The 22734-nt window shown below is 46.4% G+C and overlaps 1 protein-coding gene across 3 annotated transcripts in view; it reads right to left on the bottom strand.

Moving 5' to 3' along the window:
- The window catches only part of Slc25a30 (solute carrier family 25 member 30), a 24016-nt gene extending 10161 nt beyond the window's left edge, over positions 1 to 13855 (bottom strand). Inside the window, exons 1-3 of one of the 3 annotated variants that reach the window (XM_029541592.1) lie at positions 13749 to 13855; positions 4869 to 4991; positions 2849 to 2996 (exon numbers count right to left, since the gene is read on the bottom strand). In XM_029541592.1, the coding sequence (XP_029397452.1) occupies positions 2849 to 2996; positions 4869 to 4932 (212 nt within the window). In that variant the 5' untranslated portion in view covers positions 4933 to 4991; positions 13749 to 13855. Of the gene's footprint in view, positions 1 to 2848; positions 3028 to 4868; positions 4992 to 13691 lie in introns of those variants that run through there. The other 2 variants (XM_029541593.1, XM_029541594.1) reach the window with 2 other exon arrangements.
- Positions 13856 to 22734: the final 8879 nt, after the last annotated feature.

Below are 22734 nucleotides of genomic sequence, written 5' to 3' on the forward strand. Positions count from 1 at the left end.
CGCCTCTACCTCCCTCGAGGTGGGATTAAAGTCATGCACCACCACACCCAGCTTCAAATGAGGATCTTCACATTAAAAAAAAAAAAAAAAAAAAAGGTAAGAAAAGCACACTTGGGTCTTGAAATCAGAGATAATTATTAGGTCCCTAAGTGGAAGCCTGAGGCCCATACTTAACCTGAGGAAAATGCCAACGTGGGGTCAGTTTGCCCACTTAAGTAAAACGCATAAACATTCCTTTCAGAGTACAAAGAACCCGGGAAGGCGGGTACCACCTGAAGAACACCCGAAGTTATTTCCTGCCCCTCTAAGTTTTTCCAATAGGACACATAATTCAAGCCACAATTAGCAAGCACAAGACACAGTTCTCCATCCTGGATACACCCTCCCATCCTCTGGGAGGCCGACCTGCAGTGTGCTTAGCCCAGGTTACCTTTCAAACCCAGGACAGAAAGAAACAAGAGCTGAGGTGCCTGTTTAACATATCCAAACAGACCTGGCCTCCAGCTTCTAGCATTCCTCAGTCCCTGAGCATTACAGACTATGGCTGGCAGACCCTGCTCTACCCTGAACTCTCCAGCCCAGGGCCTGGGTTGCCCTACCCCGAAGGCTCTTCCGTATATAATGCAGACGTCTTGGTTACCCTCCCCTTTTTGTACCTCTGCCCTTTAGGCCTTTGCACCAGGTTCCCTTACCTCCCCTCCCCGGGCCCAGCTCAGTCTAGTCATGTCCACTCTGGGCTCTCCTCCCAGGGCCCAGCTCAGTCTGCTCGAGTCCACTCTGGGCTCTCCAAGATGTCTCTGACACTGTTTAAGCTCTCCTCCACCAGACCTGAGAGCAGGCATGGCCTTTCCTTCCTGCTTCATTTCTTTTTTCTCATTCACCCCCTAGCCCCTTGGTCTACATTTCCTACCTCCTCCTATATTACATCCTGAGCTCCCCCTCACCAAAGCAGCCAGCCGGCCAGATCACAAGGCAGTGTCCACATAGCATCTCATGGAACCTTTGCAGCAGTGTCTCGTCCACACCACAGCTGCAGGCACGCCCTCTGGGACCCTCCCCCACCCCCCACCCCCATCTCCTTCCTCTCCTTCCTCCACACTCTTGCCAGCCCATCCACTCCCATAGATAGCATCATGCTCATCCTAACAGATGATTCCTAGAGCCACATTCTGATCAGTTCTGACCACTTCCCAGCTGCTTGCTGTCTAACTCTTCAGTTTAGACATCCCACACATGTCCACATTCAATGTCCTGCATTGAGCTCATTTCCTCCTTCTCTGCATTAGCCCTCCTCGTCTGTCTCCTGTGGGAATGGGGGTGGGGAGGCATAGCTACACTCTAGTGAAAGCCACGAGTCCAGGCCTTATCTCCTCCCTTCTCACTACCTCTCCTACCCGGGAACCCCGTAAGAAAGTCACACAACACTGCTGGTCCTGCCGGAGACCTGCTCAAGGCACTCTTGCTACCTCAGCCCTCGCTTGTCACAGGCGTAGCAAACGCAAGTGTTGACAGGCACCAGGCAGATGCCAAGGATGAGTGAGCAGCCTCAGTCCAACAGTGTGCGCATATGCCATGCCTCAAGGTCAGATAAGCCAGAGAAAGTATCAACGGCAGCCAGTACTGTCACAGTGAGTGGATCCAGGCCTGCTGGAGCTTTCCTTTCTCTTGTTTCTATGCACAATTAAACATCCTAAAACTATTGACTTGGCTGAGCACGGTGACACATGCCCCTAATCAGGAGGCTACGGCAGGAGAATCATTTGAGCCATGAGTTCAAGGCAGCCTAGGCAACGCAGCAATACCTCTCTATGAATGAATGAATGAATGAGTGAGTGATGAATGAATGAATGAATGAATGAATGTCTTGGCTGGACCTAAAAACAAAGACCTCTGTGGACCGTGGAGGGGCTGAGGGCCACCAGTGTGGGACAGGTGCTTGGCAGGGCACAAAGCCATCCATTCTCTGATGCTCTAACACTCTGGCTTCATTTCTTGCTATTCTGCCAACTCCCAGCCATCTCCGTGCTGGAATACTTGTTCTCTGTAGAACTGCAATGCTGCCTAGCTGTACACAAACACCCCACTCTCGCCTCTTTGCCTGCCTAATTCTTCTTGCGCCTTCAGGGTCTGATTCTGTGCCTCCTACATGGAGTGACTTTCCTGAACAGCCCCACCTCCCTGCCCTCAACAGTGTGGGACAGACACCAGACACCACTGTGATCCCATTTCCACATGTGCAGCCCCCAGCAGTGACAGTTCTACATTCACGAATGTATTATGTTCATGCTCGCCCCACTCTGTGCTCTGAGAAAGGCTGACGTTTACAGACCACATCTCACAGGCACCCTTCCAGCAGACATCCCATCCCATCCCATCCCTCCTCACCCCTGCAAATGACCCCATACGGGTGCAGTACCCTAAGCATCTACTGACAGTGCAATCTCCTACAAGGCATCACCCTCCTGAACTGTGGCACCATGACTGCTGCCCTTGGCCCTTTAGCCTAGGGTCACTTCGCCAGTTTCTAGGTACTTCAGTATCTACCCTTCAATTGTTCCCTTAAGCCTTCAATAGTCCCTTAAGGCCCATCATTTAAACCATCAAGGGTGTTGTGTTCCCTGCAAAGAACTCACTGATAGAGGTCAAGCCTTATCTTGCTTACTTTCCCATCAATAGCTTAATGAATTTAAAAGCGTTTGCAAACCTTAACCACAAGTTAATATTTTTATCATGGTAAAAACCTAGATACTTGAGAATAACTAATGTTCGTCTTCCCCCTCTATGATGGTGATACGTTAAGCATGCACTTCAAAGGGCCCACAGTTAGACACAAATACCCAATACTCACCCTGAATACAGCGCCCTCAGGCCTTCTTCTCGGCCTATCCTCATGAGCGCGTGCAGCATGCCTCGGTACCTGATCTCTCGGAAGTTGGCATCGTTTGTCTGGCCTTGAATCTGAAGCCGTGTCTTAGTTAAATCAATTGGAAATGTGCCTTAAAATGTTAAAGAAAAAGAAAAATCTCCCTGAAAAAAGAAATGTTAAGAAATGGCCAAACTGGAAAAATAGTTCACTTGGTAACACATTTCCCTTACAAGCATGGAGACCTGGATTTGATTCCCAGTCTCCACATAAAAAGGCTGAGCATGGTGGAACACTCTGGGGAGGTGGAAACAGGCTGGCTTGCTGACCCTGTGGCCAAGCCTACCTAGCAAGTTCCAGGGTATTCAGAGACCTGTCCAGAAAAAATAGGTGGACCCCAGGAATGACTGCCATGGTTGCCTGCTGGCATTCTAGAACTCAGGAAGCAGGGCGATGGTTAGGAGTTCGAGGCCAGCCTGGGCTATACAGCAACATCTTGTCTCAAAAAAAGACACACTATATATTTTTTAAAAGAAGCAGATGGTGGGCAAGAAAATTAACAACCTCAAAAAATGACTAAACACCGTTTGTTGATTTGTTCTGGGAGCTAGGCCCTCATGTCGCCCAGCCGGGTCTGAAACCTGCTATAGCTAAAGCTGACCCTGAACTCCCGCTCTGCCTTCCTCTCCCTCCCACAATGCTGGTTTGCAGGCATGTGCCACCATACTCAGTTAAACATTTCTTTATTATGTCTATCTTTTTATAAAGCTGAGTGGGGAGGCAGAACTGCCATTGAACATGGACAAACAAAAATCATTTATATGAAGAGGAAATCCACTTAAAACCCCAAACATTCCTTATGCAAAGAAAAAAAAAAAAAAGGCTAGCACTGTGTTCAGTGACTGAACAGAGGTTTTAAAGTTTAAGGAATTTTCTTTGATAAATGAAATCGGATGAGGCAGGTAAGAGTACTTAACACTGACCTCACCAGTTACCCAAACACATAGACTCCATGTATGTACTGCATCTTCAGTCAGTAACTTTGGCTCACTAAGTCCAGGTCAACGCATTCAGGGATATGAATCATTCTTTCAAATTCCATAATCCATGCATAGAAAGCTGACCAGCATTAGTGAGTGGGTGATTCATGTGCCCTGCAAGTCAGCTGAGCGAAGGGAAGGTCCAAGCCAGAAGCCAAGCAGTTAACAAGCGCTTGATAAAACTGCACACACCCAGGAGCAAGGCAATCAGATGGAGGAGCAATGCAATCAGATGCAGGAACAATGCAATTGGATGCAGGAGCAATGCAATCGGATGCACAGCAGTGCAATCAGATGCAGAAGCAATGCAATAGGAAACAAAAGCAATGCAATCAGATGCAACAGATGCAGGAGCAATGCAGTCAGATGCAGGAGCAATGCAATCGGATGCATAGCAGTGCAATCAGATGCAGAAGCAATGCAATAGGATGCAAAAGCAATGCAATCGGATGCAACAGATGCAGGAGCAATGCAATCAGATGCATAGCAGTGTAATCAGATGCAGAAACAATGCAATAGGATGCAAAAGCAATGCAATCGGATGCACAGCAATGCAATCTGATACAGAACCAAACTGATGGAGTCAGGGTGAGATGGAAATGATGCACAAAGTTTGCAATGGAGAGTCAATCTGCTCAGGTTCAGAGAAGGCCCTGGAGCATGCCAAACTTCTTGCAGCCAAATGGATTTACAGTGGCAAAGTGGAGAAAGGGGCAAGGAAACAGGGTCAGGCCAACCCAAATGGGAGTCATAAAATGGGTCAACTTTCCCCCTAGTGCACTTTAAACCCAAAGTTGCTAACAAGTAGCCAAAATCACTAAGCTGTCTAAAAACCTACCCAAAGAGGCATGTCTGGATCTGGAGGGTATGAGTTCACAAGCCTGCACTTGAACGCCGTGCACACCAAACACAAAACCTGACAGCCACCACATCCCTCAGGCAAAGCTTCAGACCAGGGCTCTTACCGCATTCTGCTGTGATGGAGGCCAGCCCTCCATACACAAAGGGCTTCCAGTTGAGGGCTGACATTTTCACTGTCTTAGAGTTATTCAAGCATTGCCTCCTACAGGTCTGCCTCCAGGTTTGTTCTAGATACAAAAGGGAAAACGATTCAAAACCATAATGTCTCAGTTACTGCCCTACTGCTGTGAAGAGACACCATGACCAAAGCAGCTCTTATAAAGGAAACATTTAACTGGGGCTGGCTTCCAGTATCAGAGGTTCAGTCCACTATCATCACAGCAGGAGCAGGGCTGCAAGCACGCTATCCCGATCTGCAAGCTAAGACAGAGACTGGGCTTGGCATGAGCTTTGGAAATGCCAAGGCCGACCCCCAGTGACACACTTCCTCCAACCAGGCTATACCTCCTAATCCTTCTAATCCCATCCACACAGCTCCACTCCCTGGTGACCAAGCATTCAAATCGATGAGCCTATGGGGTCTTTCTTATTCTCACCACCACACAGAACTCCCCACATAGGCAGCTTCTGCTCCAAACTCTTATCCCTGGGTTTTATTCAGAGAATGCCCCCAAACAACCCTATCAACAACTGGGGCAAACCTTGCCTTACTAAAGCAGAGCCCCTGTGTCCTAGGCTCTGTGGTGGTTTGAGTAAAAATGGTCCCAACAGGCTCATGGGGAGTGGCACTATTAGGAGGTGTGGCCTTGTTGGAGGAAGCTGTCACTACAGGTGGGCTTTGAGACTTCAAAAGTTCAAGCCAAGCCCAGTAGCTCACCACCTCTTCCTGCTGCCTGCCAATCCAGACGTAGAACTCTCAGCTCCTCCTCCTGCACCATGTGTGCCACCACACTTCCCGCCATGATGATGATGACTACACCTCTGAACTGTAAGCCATTCTCAATGAAATGTTTTCCCTTGCAAGAGCTGCCATGGTCATGGTGTCTCTTCACAGCAGTAAAACTCTAAGACAGGCCCCAAATGGGCAATCTTACTTCTTCAGGAGCCTCAACCTATATTCTTCCAGGCTGACACCATGATGCGTGTGTGCACACTCAGCACAGTACATTGGAGGCTGCTTTCTAGCCAGTCTTACTTACGGTAGATCTCTTAGTTTCTCATGCAATAAATATTTGCTATTCATTTACCACTGTCTTAGTGACTCCCTCAGGGGAAACATCATATCCCTCAGGAATACTAGAGTTGGAAACCACTCTAAACCTAAATTAAATGAGATGTCCTTAACATGAACACAACCCTCTTTGAGTGTGTACTCAGTGAATGTCAGCTCACTCTCTCCATACTGTGTTACAAGCACAGAGGAAGCTTGGCATGAAGGAAAGACAGGGCAGACCTCGGTGAAAATGTACACTTTGTTCTTGTTACCCTCCCATGCTAAGCATTGTTTGCACCACCACAAGAGCAGCCATCCCAGCAAATTAAGAGTATAGACTTACTTATATTTACTTTTGGACAATTTCCTACGTGTATATGTATACATACATAATGCATTGTGATTATATTCACCCTTCACCCCATTACCCTGTCTCTTCTCCCTTTCCCTCTGAACCCCTTCTTCCCACTCAGTTTCCCCATGGCTACACCATTAAGAAAAAAAAAAATGACGCCCCCTCCTCCAGCAGCCATTACTAGTCACTAGTGACTGAGGAAGAGGAGATAGAGAACCCAATCTAGTGAGTATCTATAAAGTCCACATGTCCGTGGCACAGCAGCAATGTCATATCTGGATGGCAGTGTTTCATGACATTCCTCTCCGTGCTCTCACTGGCCCACATTTGACTGATTCAGTCAGGGTGGCTGGCCACAGCATCCTGGGACCCATCTGTCTCCAGTTCCCCACACTGGGACTGCATGCGTGCATCGCTCCACCTGACTGTTTAAATGTGTTCTAGAGATCAAACTCAGATCCTTGGCTAGCATTCTACCAGCTGAGCTCCCTCCCCAGCCCTCCCCACTATAAACCAAGTCACTGAAACTGACTGATGACTCTTACTGTAGTCGCCATTCTCTCAAGCCCTCTAAAACTCTTATTACCCCAAAGCCCGATCCCACCCCTGCCCACTGTCTACATGGCTGGTCTTCAGGGGCTTGATGCTACACACCCATCAAGCAACTGTGAGGTACCTGGGCTTCCTCAGACGTTCTTCGCCCATGGGTGAAGCCCAAGTATCTGTGCTGCTTCTGTAACTCAGTAAACTAAAGAAACTAAACTCAGCCTTTCTCAGTAAACTAAAGAAAGGCTGGCCTCAGGGGTCTGCTTATAATGGCTGTTCTGCAATGGTGACATTACAGATGAATCTTCTTTCATTCATCTCAGTTACAAGTGTTTTCCTTAAAAAAAAAAAAAAAAATCAGTGCTTTTTAAGCTGTTCTTTTTTTTTTTTTTTAAGGTTTATTTTATGTATGTGAGTATACTGTAGCTGTCTTCAGACACACCAGAAGAGGGCATCAGATCCCATTACAGATGGTTGTGAGCTACCATGTGGTTGTTGGGAAATGAACTCAGGACCTCTGGAAGAGCAGTCAGTGCTCTTAACCACTGAGCCATCTCTCCAGCCCAAGTGTTTTTCTATAATATAAAAACATGGATATATGTGGATGGGATTTCTGCACATATACACATATGCATGCATAACACACAAACACACACACGTCTCCAAAATGTCAGCAAATGTTTATGGAAAGTGGATAATTTACTGGCTACAGAGATGGCTCAGTGGTTAAGAGCACTGGTTGTTCTTCCAGAGAACCTGGGTTCAATTCCCAGCAACCATATGGCAGCTCACAACTGTCTCTAACTCCTATTCCAGGGGGTCCAATACCCTCACACAGACACACAGGCAGATGAAACACCAATGTACATTTAAAAATAAAAATAAATATATTTTTTAAATTTACCTTTAATTTTTAGATATTAAACACAACCATCATACCCTCATGCTCTGTCACTAATTAACTTTCTAGTTTTCTGTTGCTATTTCTGAGCTATCTTTAGTTCTATTTGTTTTAATATTAAGTACTTTTCCCCTTGGTATTGGCTTGTTTTGTTTTTGAGGCAGTCTCCTATGCCAGGCTGACCAGGAACTTACTGTGTAGTCAAGGACAGCTCTGAGCTTCTGCTCCTCCTGATTCCTGGGATTATAAGCAGGCATCACTCTGCGTGGCTTTACGCAGTGCTGAGGATCGAGCCCAGGGCTTCATGCATGTTAGGTGTGGTAACTACTCTTGGTTGTCACCTTTACCCACATAGGAAGGGGTAGGTAACCTCTACTGAAAAAGTGGCCTGTGGGTATGTCTGTGGGGCATTTTCTTGATGACTAATTGATGTGAGAGGGCCCAAGCCTGCTGTGAGAAGTACCATCTCTAGGTAGGTGGGCCTGAGCTCCATAAGAAAGTAGCTGAACATGAGCCTGGAAGCCGGCCATTAGCAGTGTTCCTCTGTGATTCGGCCTGTACTTCCTCTGAGGGTGGACTACATGTAACCTGTCAGATGAAAGCCTTCCCTCCCCCCAAGTTGCTTTTGGAAGTATTTTTCTTAAAGCAACAGAAAAGAAACAAGCCCAAAAATTGGTACCAAGAGTGAGGTGTTACCATGATGAAATCTTCCCATGTCGTTTTAGGGGGAAGACTATGGAAATGGTTAGAATCTGGGACTGCTGAGTCCTCAGATCTTAATGCACGGTTGCTGTGGGACCTTAGATGATGATGCAGACAATGGAGGTCTGGCCTGAGACATTTCAGAGGGACGCGAAGACTCTATTAGGGTCTTCATGATATGTTGGATTAGGAATCTGTGCTTGCTGGTCAGCTGAGGCTTAAGAAGCAGCTTGATTAACAAGTGACCAGCGTCACCAAAGTAGAACCTTTTGTGCTTTACTGAGACAACTGATGCCAGTCAGCTGGGACTAAAGAACCAACTGTGGTTAATGAGATCAGCCTCACTGAAGTGAACTATCCTGGGAGTTACTTCTGTGGTCTGGAAGGGCCAAGGATGCATCTCAGGCTGCTAGCTGGAAGTCGGCAAGATCTAAGGATCGCCTACCCGGTTCTAGTTTTAAAAACACAAGAAAGGCAGATTGAAGGGGTCACAGAGAAACGTAACAACCAGGAGAGGCCACTGGTGAAGGTCTAGCCTCCACTTCAGTGGAGACTCTGGGATACGGGAGATGCCAGGTGTGTGGAATGTGTGCCAAGGGCAATGGCAAATGTGGAGTGGAGGGGACCTGAAGCTACTAGACAAGCTGTGCGCTGCAGAAAGCTCAGCTGGAGAGGTGGGGCTGCCAGCGTTTTGGGGAACACAGGATCATGAGTGGATCCCAGATGCTGGACACTGAGCTACAGAATGTGGATTTTGGTTTTGCTTACACTTGACTATAACTGTGTCCTCCTCCTTGAGGAATAAGAAAGTAAATAATTTGGTCTGGGTTGTACAGGAGCCCACAGTTAAGAGAGTTTGAACTTTTGAAGAGACAGTAAACTTTTAAAGTTTTACTGTTTTTTAAAGATTGTTACACCTTATTACAAACAACAACAACAAAGCCAGAAAGCCAAGCCCAGAGTGGTGCCACAGAACTGTAATCCCAGTGCTTGGGAAGCAGAAATAAATGGATCTCCGTTGAGTTCTAAGGCAAGTCTGGTCTAAAGTGAGTTCCAGGACAGTCAGAACAGAGAAACACTGTCTTGAGAGACTAGAAAACAAACAAACAAATAAACAGAAAGAATCAGAAAGCATCCAAGCAAACAAAAGGTCTCGCTGAAGGCTGGGCCGGCCAGCAGGTGTGTCCAGGCTGTGCTGACCATGGCAAACTGACAGAGCTCCCATTACCGGGGGGCTGTAACCTGTGTTCAGCAAACTAACCCATTCGTGTCCACGCTCCCTCGGAGAGGAGCTTCCCATGCTTATCTTTAACCTTCATGTGAGGAGTGATTTTTCCGAGAACCCCAATTCTATACAGTGAAGACCAAGATGGAGACAGACAGATGTGTCTCACTTGAGAACTGGCAAAGGGATTACAGCTTTGCAGACAGCCAGAGTCCAGTGGTGGCTGTAGGTCACTTCCAATCAAGCGTCACGTTTGGCCATACACTCGAAGTCAGACTGAAACCCACTGGCCAATTCTCTTCGCTGCATCATAAGCACAACACTAACATCAGCCGTCCTTATGAAATATTCAACGTCAGGCATTGCTATACATTTTCCACACAAAGGACTTGAAGCAATAAGCCTCCGAAAAGCAGGATGAGGCACTCCAGCTGGTGTCTCTCGGAAGGACTGCATGATCTTTCCTCTTCACAATATTTTGCAGTCAAACAACTATCTTCCAAGGCTGTTAAATACACATGCATGTGTGTGTGTTTACTAAAGACTGAGGGGTGTATCTTGGTGACAGAGTACTTAGCTAGCTAGCATGAAGAAAGCTAAGGCCTAGCAACGCCATAAAAAATTATATATATATATGAAAGTATCTATAAAAAAAAAAAAACTAAACATTTCTCCCTTCACTTAAGATATATACTGTTACCCATTCTATTATATCATCTCTTATATGATAATGAACATTTATTTCCACCTGAACTTATTTGTACAACTGTAAAGAGAGCCATTAAAGCACGGAATTTACAGGAAGTAAACAGGATTACATGAAATTAAAAGGCTTCTTTGCATAAAGAAAACAGTGAAGAGGCAGCTTACAGAGGGGGGGCGGGGCGTAGGAATCTTTGTCAACTACACAGGAGACAAGGGATTAACAACCAGGACATATAAGGAGCTGCAGGTAAACGCAAATTAGGACTGCTTTGAGCTGGGCATGGAGCCACACGCCTTTAATCCCAGCACTCTGGAGGCAGAGACAGGTGGATCTCTGTGAGTTCAATGGCCAGCCTGGTCTACAGAGTGAATTCTAGGCCAGCCTAGTCTACAGAGTGAGTTCTAGGCCAGCCTGGTCTACAGAGTGAGTTCTAGGCCAGCCTGGTCTACAGAGTGAGTTCTAGGCCAGCCTGGTCTACAGAGTTCCAGGACAGCCTGAGCTACCTAGTGAGACCCTGTCTTGAAAAACACCAAAAACAAAATGAAAAAATAAAACTGCTTTGAGGTTCCACCTCACTGCAGACAGAATGGCTGTCACCAAGAAAACAAACGAGGGCCACAAGATGGCTCAGGAAAAGCACCTGTCATCAAGCCTAACAACCTGAGTCCTGGAGAGCCACAGGACGCCTGACTTCTGAAAGTTGTTCTCTGTCTCTGTACCCGTGCTGTAGGTTCTCTCACGCATGTGATCTCATGTACATGTACACACACACACACACACACACACACACACACACACACATACACACATTAATTGATTTTAAAAAGGTGGCAAATACTGGTGAGTTTGTCCTTAAAAGGAAAATATCACCCATGCTGATAGAAACATAAATTTGTGCAGCCACTATCAAATTAAATATGGGGGGAGTTCTTTTTTTTTTTTTAAAGATGTATTTATTTATTATATGTAAGTACACTGTAGCTGTCTTCAGACACTCCAGAAGAGGGCGTCAGATCTTGTTACGGATGGTTGTGAGCCACCATGTGGTTGCTGGGATTTGAACTCCGGACCTTCGGAAGAGCAATCGAGTGCTCTTACCCACTGAGCCATCTCACCAGCCCAGGGAGTTCTTTTAAAAAAAAAAAAGCTGAGCAGACAGATCTCCGAGTTCAAGGAGAGCAAGCTCCAGGGCGTTCAGGATTATACAGAGAAACCCTGTCTCAAAAGTCCAAAGAAGAAGAACTACCATATGGTCCAGTTTAGGTCTATACCCAAACAATTCCAAGTTAACACACCACAGAGACACACGCACATTCATGGTCTATTCACAATACCTGGGGAACAGAATACTCCTAGATGTCCATCAGCGGATGAATGGATATAGAAAATGTCCCCACACCTAACATGGTGGCACTCATCACACTACCTGGGGAACAGAATACTCCTAGATGTCCATCAGCGGATGAATGGATATAGAAAATGTCCCCACACCTAACATGGTGGCACTCACTTTTACTCCCAGTACTTGGGAGGCAGAGGCATGTCAATCTCTGTGAGTTCAAGGCCATCCTGGTCTACATATCAAGTTCTAGGCTGGCCAAAACTAGTGAGACTCAAAAATACCTAGGAGCTGGGCAGTGGTGGTGCACACCTTTAATCCCAGCACTCGGGAGGCAGAGGCAGGCAGATTTCTGAGTTCGAGGCCAGCCTGGTCTACAAAGTGAGCTCCAGGACAGCCAGGGCTATACCGAGAAACCCTGTCTTGAAAAACCAAAAAAAAAAAAAAAAGATTATAAATTAGACTCAAAAGACAAACATTCCCTGTTTTATGTTCATAAATATACGTGGGTTTGTAAGTGTATGTGCATGGGTCACATTACTAGGAAGAGAGTCGTGAGAAGGGAGGAAAAGGCCCTCGGAGAGACAGGACAGCTGGTGGGCTGGAAAGTAGAAGGGCTCTAACTGGGCAGGCAGTGATGGAGGAATGCAAGGAGCTGGGGGCGGGTGGGTAGGGTGAGGAACAGAAGCTATGAAGTCAGTGTGATGAAACTCACTGCTCTGTACGATTATTTTTTAAAATTGGTACTGCTAGTACTTCTGCGGGCTCTCCAAGTTCCTCTTATATAATTAATAAATCGTCTTCATTTTAGTCTGTTCTTTCAGTCTACAGTCTTCAACCGTAATCGCATACTCCTCCCTTCGTGTTCTCATAAATCTCTCCCCCGTTACACTCTTTTCATAAGCCTTTCCTATTCCCTATTCTTTATTAAAAGCGCACAGTGATGGGGCCGAGAGATGGCTCAACCTGTTCTTCCAGAGGACTAGGGTTCGATTCCCAGTATCCACATCGAGTGGCTCACACCTGCTTAGAATTCCTGCTTCAGAGAATCTGATGCTTTCTGATTTCCAAGGGTACTTCACATGTAAACTCACAGACACATAAATAAGACTGGATGAATCTTTTTTTTTTTAAGTGTACAGAAAAAAAAACAAACTCAACACATATTTATGAAATATGGTGTTTTAAAAACATTTTAGAAATGGTACCATTTTTTTTTCACGAGATAATGGAGCCCATGTTACAAAAGTTGGCAGTGCCACTGCTAAGATCTAAATCCATGCCTTTCAACTTCACACTAACACATCTCCGAATGTAGAATCTACAAGGGTGTTCTAGCATTGTTTTGCTATTCTTAGGCAAGAACAATCCTGACTATTGAATGTTTTGCCTGAAATTACACCCAAAAAGCCTTTAAAACGCATTAGCAAGTTAACTTCTCGAGCAATTCATTTGACAGGTTCTTGCGAACTGGCATGCAGCAACCTGGCTTGTTGTTCCACGAGCAATTTGTGTGTGTGTGTGTATGTGTGTGTGTGTACACGCGCGCCCGGCCCCCTGCCTTAAAGAAAATGGAAATTATTTATTATCCGTCTATTTAGCAGAGCTGATGATTGAACCTGGGACCCTGTATACAATAAATAGCTCAACCACTGAGCTACATCCCCAGCCCTCCACCAGCAATTCAATGGGTGAAGAGCCCTATCCCGGGTACTGAGCTCACGGGTGCTGAAGCTGCACGGTCTCTGCCCACGGATGGGAGGGGCGCACACCGGTGGGAGGAAGAAGTGCTGCAGCGAAAGGTTCAACCTTTGAGCCTCCCGGACGTCCCCCTCGGCCATCCTCCGCGGATCCCGCAGAACCACCCGAACCCCGAAGCGAGCCCGGGCCCCGGAGCCTCGTGCCCACCGAACCCCAGAGCACTTCAGCCCGGAGCAAACCTGCCGCAGCGGTTCTCCGGCCGGGTCCACGAGGCAGCAGCGCGGCCGGGAACTCACCCCGCGGCGGAGCTCCTCCACCTTCTCCTCGGAGCCAGTGCAGCCGCCTGGGAGCACCTCGGGGCGGGAGCGGAAGAAAAGGCCGCCGAGCGGCGGGCGCGGCCCAAGACGGGAACGACTCCACCCGCTTGTCGCCCGAACACGCCCACACCACGTTCTCATTGGTCACTGCCGACACCGGCTCCCTCAAGGCCACGCCTCCGGCCACAGCCGACCAGACCCAGGAAGAGCCGGTCCAAGAAGCAACCAGACTGGGGTTCTCAGGCTCTCACTGCTGGGAACCGAGCTGCGGGCTGCTCGCTGCTCCCCACCGCCTTCGGTCTGTGAAGGAGAAGCCGGGAAGCCACAGAGCCGAATGACTCTTCTCCAGAGGGGCTTCTCCGTGTCTCCCAGAACCTCCGCAGTCGCAAAGAAATCATCTTGCATTATAATTTGAAATGTGCTGACTGAAAACTGAGAACCCAGACTCACCAACGCTAGCATTTCGCAACTCTTGCATTCTTTCTGTGCATATTCCTTTCACACCGAACTCTTGAAAAATTACCACGTAATCATATACAAGAGACTGAGTACATTTTCAATCATATCCCATACACTATCATATTTATATCCCCTTGCTGTCTCAAAAGGTCATACACACATGCGCACGGGGAAACTCGGGAGCACCTAAAAATCAACCCAATACATCTGAATTCACCTCTCGTAAACTTCTTAAACCAGAGCTCTCGTTTTCTTTTTCTTTTTTTCATTAACTATTTTACTTTACAATCTGACCGGAGCCTCTCCTTTTCTAAATTCTTCTTAACTTTGGCATAGTTGAGGTCCAGACCAACTGTCTTGTCATGTTCTGGATTCATGGGATTATTTCCTCGTGATTAAATTTAGAAACATTTAGAACAATGGCAGATCTTCACAAGACTTCATTTCTGGACATGCACTCTGCCAGTTTGTCATTGTTACCCACTGAGCAAGACTTGGGCTTGTTCAAGGTTCTTTCCTCTCTCCTCAACAAAGCCCTTCCTCTTTGTTTTGAATAAGGATGTGGACTGCTGGGTTTGCTTCTTGGAAACCCTTGCTTCTGTGTCCTGGGGATGTCTTATCGTCTAGCACTCTCTGCTCTTCAGCACAATGCCTACCAGTTCTCAAATTGTCTTCTTTGCCTATTGTGCTTGGAAAGTTTTGTTTAAAAGTCCTTCTGCGTGTTTCCTTGTACATTGTATCACACGACATAAAACAGCATAGTTGGGTTCTCTTTAGAAAAAGAAACAATATAATGGCTATATTCAAAGGGGATTTATTCAGCCGCCTTACATGATAGGGTCTGGGTCGTCAGTCCAAGGATGGCTGCCTGCACTGTGGAAAGGTTGGAGCCTGGCAGATAGCTGCTCAGCCCACCAGCCTGGGTGCCTCATTGGTTCCAATCTGATGCCAAGGCTCCTGTAGGACCAATGGCCTTCAGTCCACGTTGGAGAGCCAGTGAAGCCCGGTTCTGGTGCCAGCAAAGGAATTTAGAAGCAGTGGCAGAAGCGCTCACTAGCAAGAGTCTAAAGCAAGCAAGCAAGCGAAGGGTTTTCCCTTGGGGCTCCTTGTATACCAGCTTCTGATAGAAGGTGTTGGCCACATTCAGGGGGAGTCTTCCCACTTCAGTTTCCTTGCCCCCACACATCCCTCACAGGCATGCCTAGAGATGACCTAATCTAGATAATACCTCATGCGTATCCCACGAACCTTGATTCTAGACCTGTCAGGTCGACAGTCAGTGTTACCCTCACAAACAACATGACTCTCACCGCAGATATTTTTAAAATTGTTCTTAGATTTATTTATTTCTGCTGATGTTATAAGTGTTTCGTGTGCAAGTGTGTGCAAGTGCATGTGTGCTCATGTGTGCTCATGACCTCTATGGACATCACGTGGATGTCTGGTGTCCACAGAAGTCAGAAGAAGGCATCAGATCCCCCTAGAACAGGAGTACAGATGATTATGAGCTGCTACATGGGTGCTGGGAACTGAACCCAAGTCCTTTAGAAGAACAAGTGTCCTTAACCACTGGGCCATCTCACCACCCTCCCCAGATACTTTTAAATCCTGAGTGATGGATATCTCTAATTTAGACTCCTGTACTATGGGCTCCAGTCTAGCCTCCTCCTCTCTCTGTCTCTTTCCTCTAAGCTACAAAATTCCTATTCCCCCTGCATCTATACATTTATCTAGTCCTTCTGTCTTATACTCTACACAAAGTCGCTGACTCTGTGCTGGGAGTGGCAGTGACAGGCTAGCGACGCGTGGGCTGTGAATGAGTTCACCAAAGACTGAAGGCTAAAGTGGAGTTATTAAAGTATACTTCAGGAAAGCCATGGTAGATGAGACAGTGGGCAGAACTACCTTGACAGTGACTTTCTAAGTGACTCTAGAGATGGGGAGTTCTATGCAGGCTGTCGGGCAGTGGTTCAATGTCCCGCCACACTGGGGTAATTGCAACTGAGGCTTATCATGGTTTGCAACACCCTGACCTTGAAGTAGCCGCGGTCTTGCCTGAGTCAGCTCAGCACAACCACCAGTCCTAACTGGCATCCACAGTTTGCAACTAAGGCTTGTTATGATTAACTCTTTCTGCCGAGATAACGGTCCTGCTCGGAGGCAGCGGTGACCTTGCCCTGAGCTCAGCCTGCTGTGGGTCAAAACTGCCCTGTCCATCTCCAAATGAGCAGAGCTGAGACACACCAGTAGCACCGCCAGCAACAAACTCACTAGATTTAAGACTTCTTTGAAATTGTTTTAATCTTTATAATCTTTTAAATATAACGCGATTAATGTACAGTGCTCCAAAGTTCTTGAATTAATATACTTTTTAAAACTTTGTAAACATTTGCTTGTGTGTGTGTGTGTGTGTCCCACAGGAAAACTTGGGGAGTCAATTCTCTCCTTCCATCATGAGTGGTAGGGTTTGAACTTATGTCATCAGGTTTGATGCCACGTGCCTTTACCTACTAAGCTATATATTAGGATTTCCAATATTTTCAATTATGGTATCAGTTTCTTTGCTAACTATTTTATTCTATGTGTATAAATGCTTTGCCTGTATGTGTGTGTGCCCACCTTTGAGCAGTACCCAAGAAAACCAGAAAAGGGCATCAGATCCCCTGGAATTGGAGTTACAAAACAGTTAAGAGCTGCAATATGGGTGTTAGGAATCAAACCCAGGTCCTCTGGAAGAACATCCAGTGCTCTTAACTAACAAGCCATCTCTTCAGCACATATAGCATCAGTTAGAAACTGGTTGTATTTTTCATCTTTCTAACTGATACTATACTATATTTGTCATTTTTAAATTTTGCATCCATTTCAGAGCTATTTTCTTGCTCCCATTCCCTGAGCTCTGCTCCCTTGCTCCTATCAGGAAACACTGGAGATGGTAACCAACCATCCTTAACTCCTAAACTACCTTCCTGATGATGGGCGGGGATGGGAGACAGGAACACTTAGATTAGTATTTCAGCTCCGGGTGTCTCACAAGTCTACTGTTAAGGGTCACTTGGGGTTGGAGTCATCACCAGGCTTGTCCCCAGAGTGAAAGTGGAATACTTGCAAGTTCACATAGCCTGGCTGCTGGCACGCCCTGCAAGATCTTCTTTCAGGAGCACTCTTGCCTGTTGGCAGGCTCCATATCCAAGCTGGCCATGGACTGATGAGATCATTTCCAGGGAGTTCATAGCAAAGTACCACAAAAAGGATTGATTTTTCTCCAAGTTCAAAAGATCAGACGGAAACAGAATGATTATTTTCTGTGAAGGCTTTGGGGCACAGCCTGATGACGTACAGCCTCTCTCTGGCAGCTTCCTCATTTTGACCTGCCAGAGGTCTTTGGATGGTGTTCCCCATGTGTGTCTCTATGCCTAAATTTCTTTCTTAAAAATATAACAGTTGAGCCAGAGAGATGGCTCAATGGTTAAGAACACTGACTGCTCTTCCAGAGGTCCTGAGTTCAATTCCTAACAACCACATGGTGGCTCACAACCATCTGTAATGGGATCTGATGCTCTCTTCTGGTGTGTCTGAAGACAGTGACAGTGGACACTATAAATAAAATAAATCTTTAAAAGAAAAAAAAAAAACAGTCACAGGGTCATGGGGTTGAGACTCACTTCAACCCAGTGTTGTGTTTTAGAATGTCTAGGATGTCCCCCAAAGGCCCATATGTTGAAAGCTTAGTCTTTCTCTTAGCAGCACTTGAAGGAAGTGGGGAGCACAGTGGTAAGTCCCTTCCAATCGTTAGATAGTAGGACTTCAATCCATTCTTTTCTCTCTGTCACTTCTTGGCTATGAGGTGAGTTCTAATAGCTTTGTCACGTGCTTCTTGTGAACTTGTCACCAGACAACAAGCCTCTAAAGCTATAAACCCAAGTATCCCTTTCTCTTTGTAAGTGAAAATATCCCAGGTGTTCGTTATAGTCACAGAAGGCTGACTAACATTTCCAGTATGACCATACCTAACTTTACCGTGTTGGCAAAGAAACAAAGCAAACAAAATAAAAACCAACAACAATAACAAAAAAAAAATATGCTGCTTCCAAGTAATATCTCTAGACTTTATCTTTGGGGCTTAGGAAACACATTTAAACCCACAACAGCTGAAGATGGCAGTTTCTTGCATCATGGACCTCCTATACCACTGTTCACGACTGCTTCACTTGAACAGGAAGGATCAAAGACAGAAGCCACAGTCTTTTGTGAGCTAATAGTGAATGTGGTGGTTTGAGTATGCTTGGCCCAGAGAGCAGCACTATATGGAGGTGTGGCCTTGTTGGAGTAGGAGTGGCCTTGTTGGTGTAGGTGTGTCACTGTGGATGTGGGCTTTAAGATCCTCATCCTAGCTGCCTGGAAGTCAGTCTTCTCCTAGTTGCCTTCAGTTGAAGATGTAGAACTCTCAGCTCCTCCTGCACCATGCCTGCCAGGATGCTGCCATGCTCCCACCTTGATGATAATGGACTGAACCTCTGAACCTGTAAGCCAGCCCCAATTAAATATTGTCCTTATAAGAGTTGCCTTGGAGGCCAGGCATGGTGGTGCACACCTTTAATCCCAGCACTCAGAAGGCAGAGGCATGCGGATTTCTGAGTTCAAGGCCAGCCTGGTCTACAGAGTGAGTTCTAGGACAGCCAGGGCTACACCAAGAAACCCTGTCTCAAAAAACCAAAAAAAAAAAAAGAGTTGTTCACAGCAGTAAAACCCTAACTAAGACAGTGACCTTCCTTTATTTCTGCTGTATTGTTTCTGAAAACAAACCAATAAATCTACCCCACTTTCAAGGACAAAGGACTGAACACGGACACAGATACCAGGAGGCAGGAATCCCTTGTATGTTGAAGGCACACCTCAACATACATACTTTGTATTACCTCTTAGTGCATGAGAAGTAACACACCTATTCCACTTCGGTCTCAATCTGTCATTGAGGGAATTCAGGGTAGGAGCTTGCTCATTCAGGAAGTAAAGCAGAAACCGTAGAAGCGTGCTGCTTATTGGCTCCATGTCTCCGTATCTTGCACTCTGCTAGCTTTGATATACAGCTTAGGGATACTTCCTAGGGATAGTACTGCCCACAGTGAACTGAGCCCCACATCAATCAGACATGGTCAAAGTCCAATCTGATGGAGTCAATTCTCCAACTGAGGCTCACTCTTCCCAGATGTCTGGGTTTCATCTAGTTGACAATAAATATCAAGCAGAATGATTTTTTTTTTCATTGCTGTAATATAATGTCAGGTGCTAAGTTAATTTATAAAGAGAAGAGATTTGCTTCATTCATTTCTGGCAGCTGGAAGGTCCAAGCATCATATCACCAGGTGCAGGCCCCTGGGTCTTCAGATCAAATGATGTAGCGTATGAGGAAACACAAGCTACCACTCACATATCTAGGAGGGAACAAAAGAGAGCAACCTCACTTTATCACAGAGGACTGCCCAGGGGACTAAGTCCCCTGACTCTGTCACTCCTGAGATAGAATCCCTTCATGGAGGTGGAGCTTCTGTGACCTAATTGCCCTCTGGCAAGCCCCACATTAGTGGTTCTGTCACCTTAGGTCATCACACTGAGGCCCGTGTCTGGGACAAAGCAGGGCCTTACCCTGTCAGGGGAGCCCTATGAAAGTCGAGAGTTTTCTCTATAGAAGTCAGAAAGTCAACTCCTGAGAAGAATCTGACACACTACTCACTGGTGATAGTGTGAGCCATGGATGGAGTGGTTGTATAAAGTACCCTGATATGTAGCTCCCCAGATATGCCAGTCTCCCACGGAGCTCCGCAGCTTGTACCTGCTGAGTCCTTTCTCCTGCCAGTCCCTGTGTGTGTGTGTGTGTGTGTGTGTGTGTGTGTGTGTGTGTGTGTTAACTATAGTAAACATATCCAGGTGGCAAAACAAAGACTTGGTTTCTGCCCCGTCCTGTCCTCAGCTTTAGCTCTCTGCCCTTGCTTGGCTAACGTCTCCCTTAATGAAAGCCCTTAGTTGCCCAACAGAACCAATATTTATCCTACAGGATGTCAAGTGAGGTAATGTGTACCTTAGTGTTCCATCACTATTACAAACACCTGGGGTATCCGCCGGTAAAAAAAAAAAAAAAAAAAAAAAGAGAGATTGGTTTGGGAACCACCATTTGGAACTTCCCATCCAAGATGAAGTCAACACATTGCCTTCAGGTTTCCAGTGGTAGGCTGGTACATTGGAATGGGAGCATGCTGTGGAATGAAGCTGCCCCATTCAGGACAGAGAAGGGAAAGAGAAGAAGAGAAAAAGACCTGAAGACCCCGTGTTAGACTCGCCTCTTAAAACTTCCACCACTTCATTGTGGCACAAACCTGAGGGCTAAGGGTTTAATATGTGGATGTTGTTGTCAGCTCTGCGAACTGTCTCAGCACCTGCTGAGTTCTTTCTCTTCCTGTGAATTCCTTCCCAATCTTGAGTCTCGGTTTGGGTTTCCTCTTCTCTAGGAAAGTCTCTCCTAATCCCTCAGATGGGGTAAAGCAGCAGCCTGCGCTTCCAAGAGACTATCAGGAGTCACTGTGTCAACAATAGAAGGAATAGTCTCCACTCATCTTCCTACTGCACAGTAAGCACCATCGGGGAAGGAAGGACTCAGCAGAGCATCTGCCATCATCTGAACCTAAGAAATACAATCATATTGGAAGGGCCCATGATTTGGGAGCCGGCAGGGAAGGGAAGCCCCCAGATGCAGGCTTGTCCATGGTCTATCCTGTCCCCATTAGCATCACCACATGTGAGCCCTGTTCAAAGTACACCTGCTCCTTCCAGCATATTCTAACAGGGGAAATGCATGTGCAATAGCACACGGGTTCTCATGTGGAGTCTGGTGAGCTGTGGCTGGAAACTTAGTCTACCTAGAGTTAGTTACTATCTGACCTATCTGCATGTATTTGTTGCCAATAACACAGTACTACAGGCTGAGAGAGTTGTAAAGAAAGGAAAGCTCTTTCAGTGTATGGTTCTGGAGATGCACAGTGGAAGGGCCATGACTTGTGGGGACCTTGATAAGCTTCCCAGAGCACAAATCCGTGTTAAAGATTCTACAAGGCTGGTCTACTGCCTAGAGCTTTGCCTGTGATCGCAGAGGACTGGAATGTTGCAGATCCAAAGTTAAATTATCCCGAGCTACCTTTAGTCTCCTAAATAGCCATTCAGTGTCCACCTCTGTGTTTGACCTCCTTATGACTAAGAAGTTAATCCTTTTGGAATGTGCAAATAAACCCCCAGCCTCCACCAACCCAAAGGACATCATCATGGAGGCCAGAGGCCTCCAGGGTTTGTTGTAAAAACTGCCTACCTGGTATTTCCACCAATGCATTTTAATTTTTTTTAATGCATATGTCTGCATGTGCACATCGTATGTGTACACTTGAACCTGTACCTGTGGTGAGCATGTGCGTGGATGCTGGAGACATCTTCAGATGTCATTCTTGGAAATGCTGACCACCTCCATGAGACAAGGTCTCTCACTGGGCCTGAGGCTCACTGATGGAACCAGGCAAGACTGGCAGGTCAGCAGGCCCCATGGGTCCCCTGAGATTATAAGCAGGTGCTGCCGCTGTGACCAACATTTCAGATGTGGGTTCTGGAGACTGAACTCTGTCCTCATGACCTCAAGGCCAACACATTGGTAGACTGTTCAGTCTACTCCAGCCCTGACCAGGGTACTTTTAAAGTCTCCTCACTTGTCATTCTCTTTCTTCCCTGACTATAAAAAACTATTTCCACGTTGGAACTTGGCTCTTAGAGTCACCTGAATCCATGTTCCCAGGCCATGGTTTCTTATATTTGGCTCCAAAGAGACCATTACCACAGTACCGCACATTCCCTCTGAAGGGAGGCCTGTGCTTTCCCATGGACTCCGTGCTGACAGAGCCTTAGGGCTGCACGGGCTATCAAGTGACAAGAGACAGGGCATGTGGACATCTTTTGTTCTTCCTCTCTTTCCTTATAAAACCACCAGGATTTGATTTTCCAGCTTTTCTCTTTGTTGTGGCCGTATCTAGAACATAAGGTCCCTGCTTGTGTATCACACACAACTCCTCTAAAGATAGACAAAGGAGATACAGGACGCTGTATCCTGTGTCCTTGGCCCATTGTCACATCTCTTCAAGGTAAATAATCTCATCTGTGTCCCTTTATTTTATTTTTATATCTAATCAGGTCTAAAACACCCACTGCTAAATCTCATGGTCAGTCATTTTCCCTCCCCTCCTCAGGACAAGGATTCTACTTCGATACCTGGGGCCTTGGGGGTACACTCAAGCCTGATCCAAACCACAACACATAGTCTTTGTCTTTACTTGTTTTTGCTTGTTTGTTTGAGACAATATCTCTTCATTATGTAGTTCTAGCTGTCCTGCAACTTATTATTTAGACCAGGCTGGCCTTGAACTCATAGCAATCCACCTGCCTTTCCCTCCCAAATGTTGGGATTGAAGGCACT

The sequence above is a fragment of the Mus pahari genome, chromosome 8 (assembly GCF_900095145.1).
Source record: "Mus pahari chromosome 8, PAHARI_EIJ_v1.1, whole genome shotgun sequence".
Classification (NCBI taxonomy): Eukaryota; Metazoa; Chordata; class Mammalia; order Rodentia; family Muridae; genus Mus; species Mus pahari.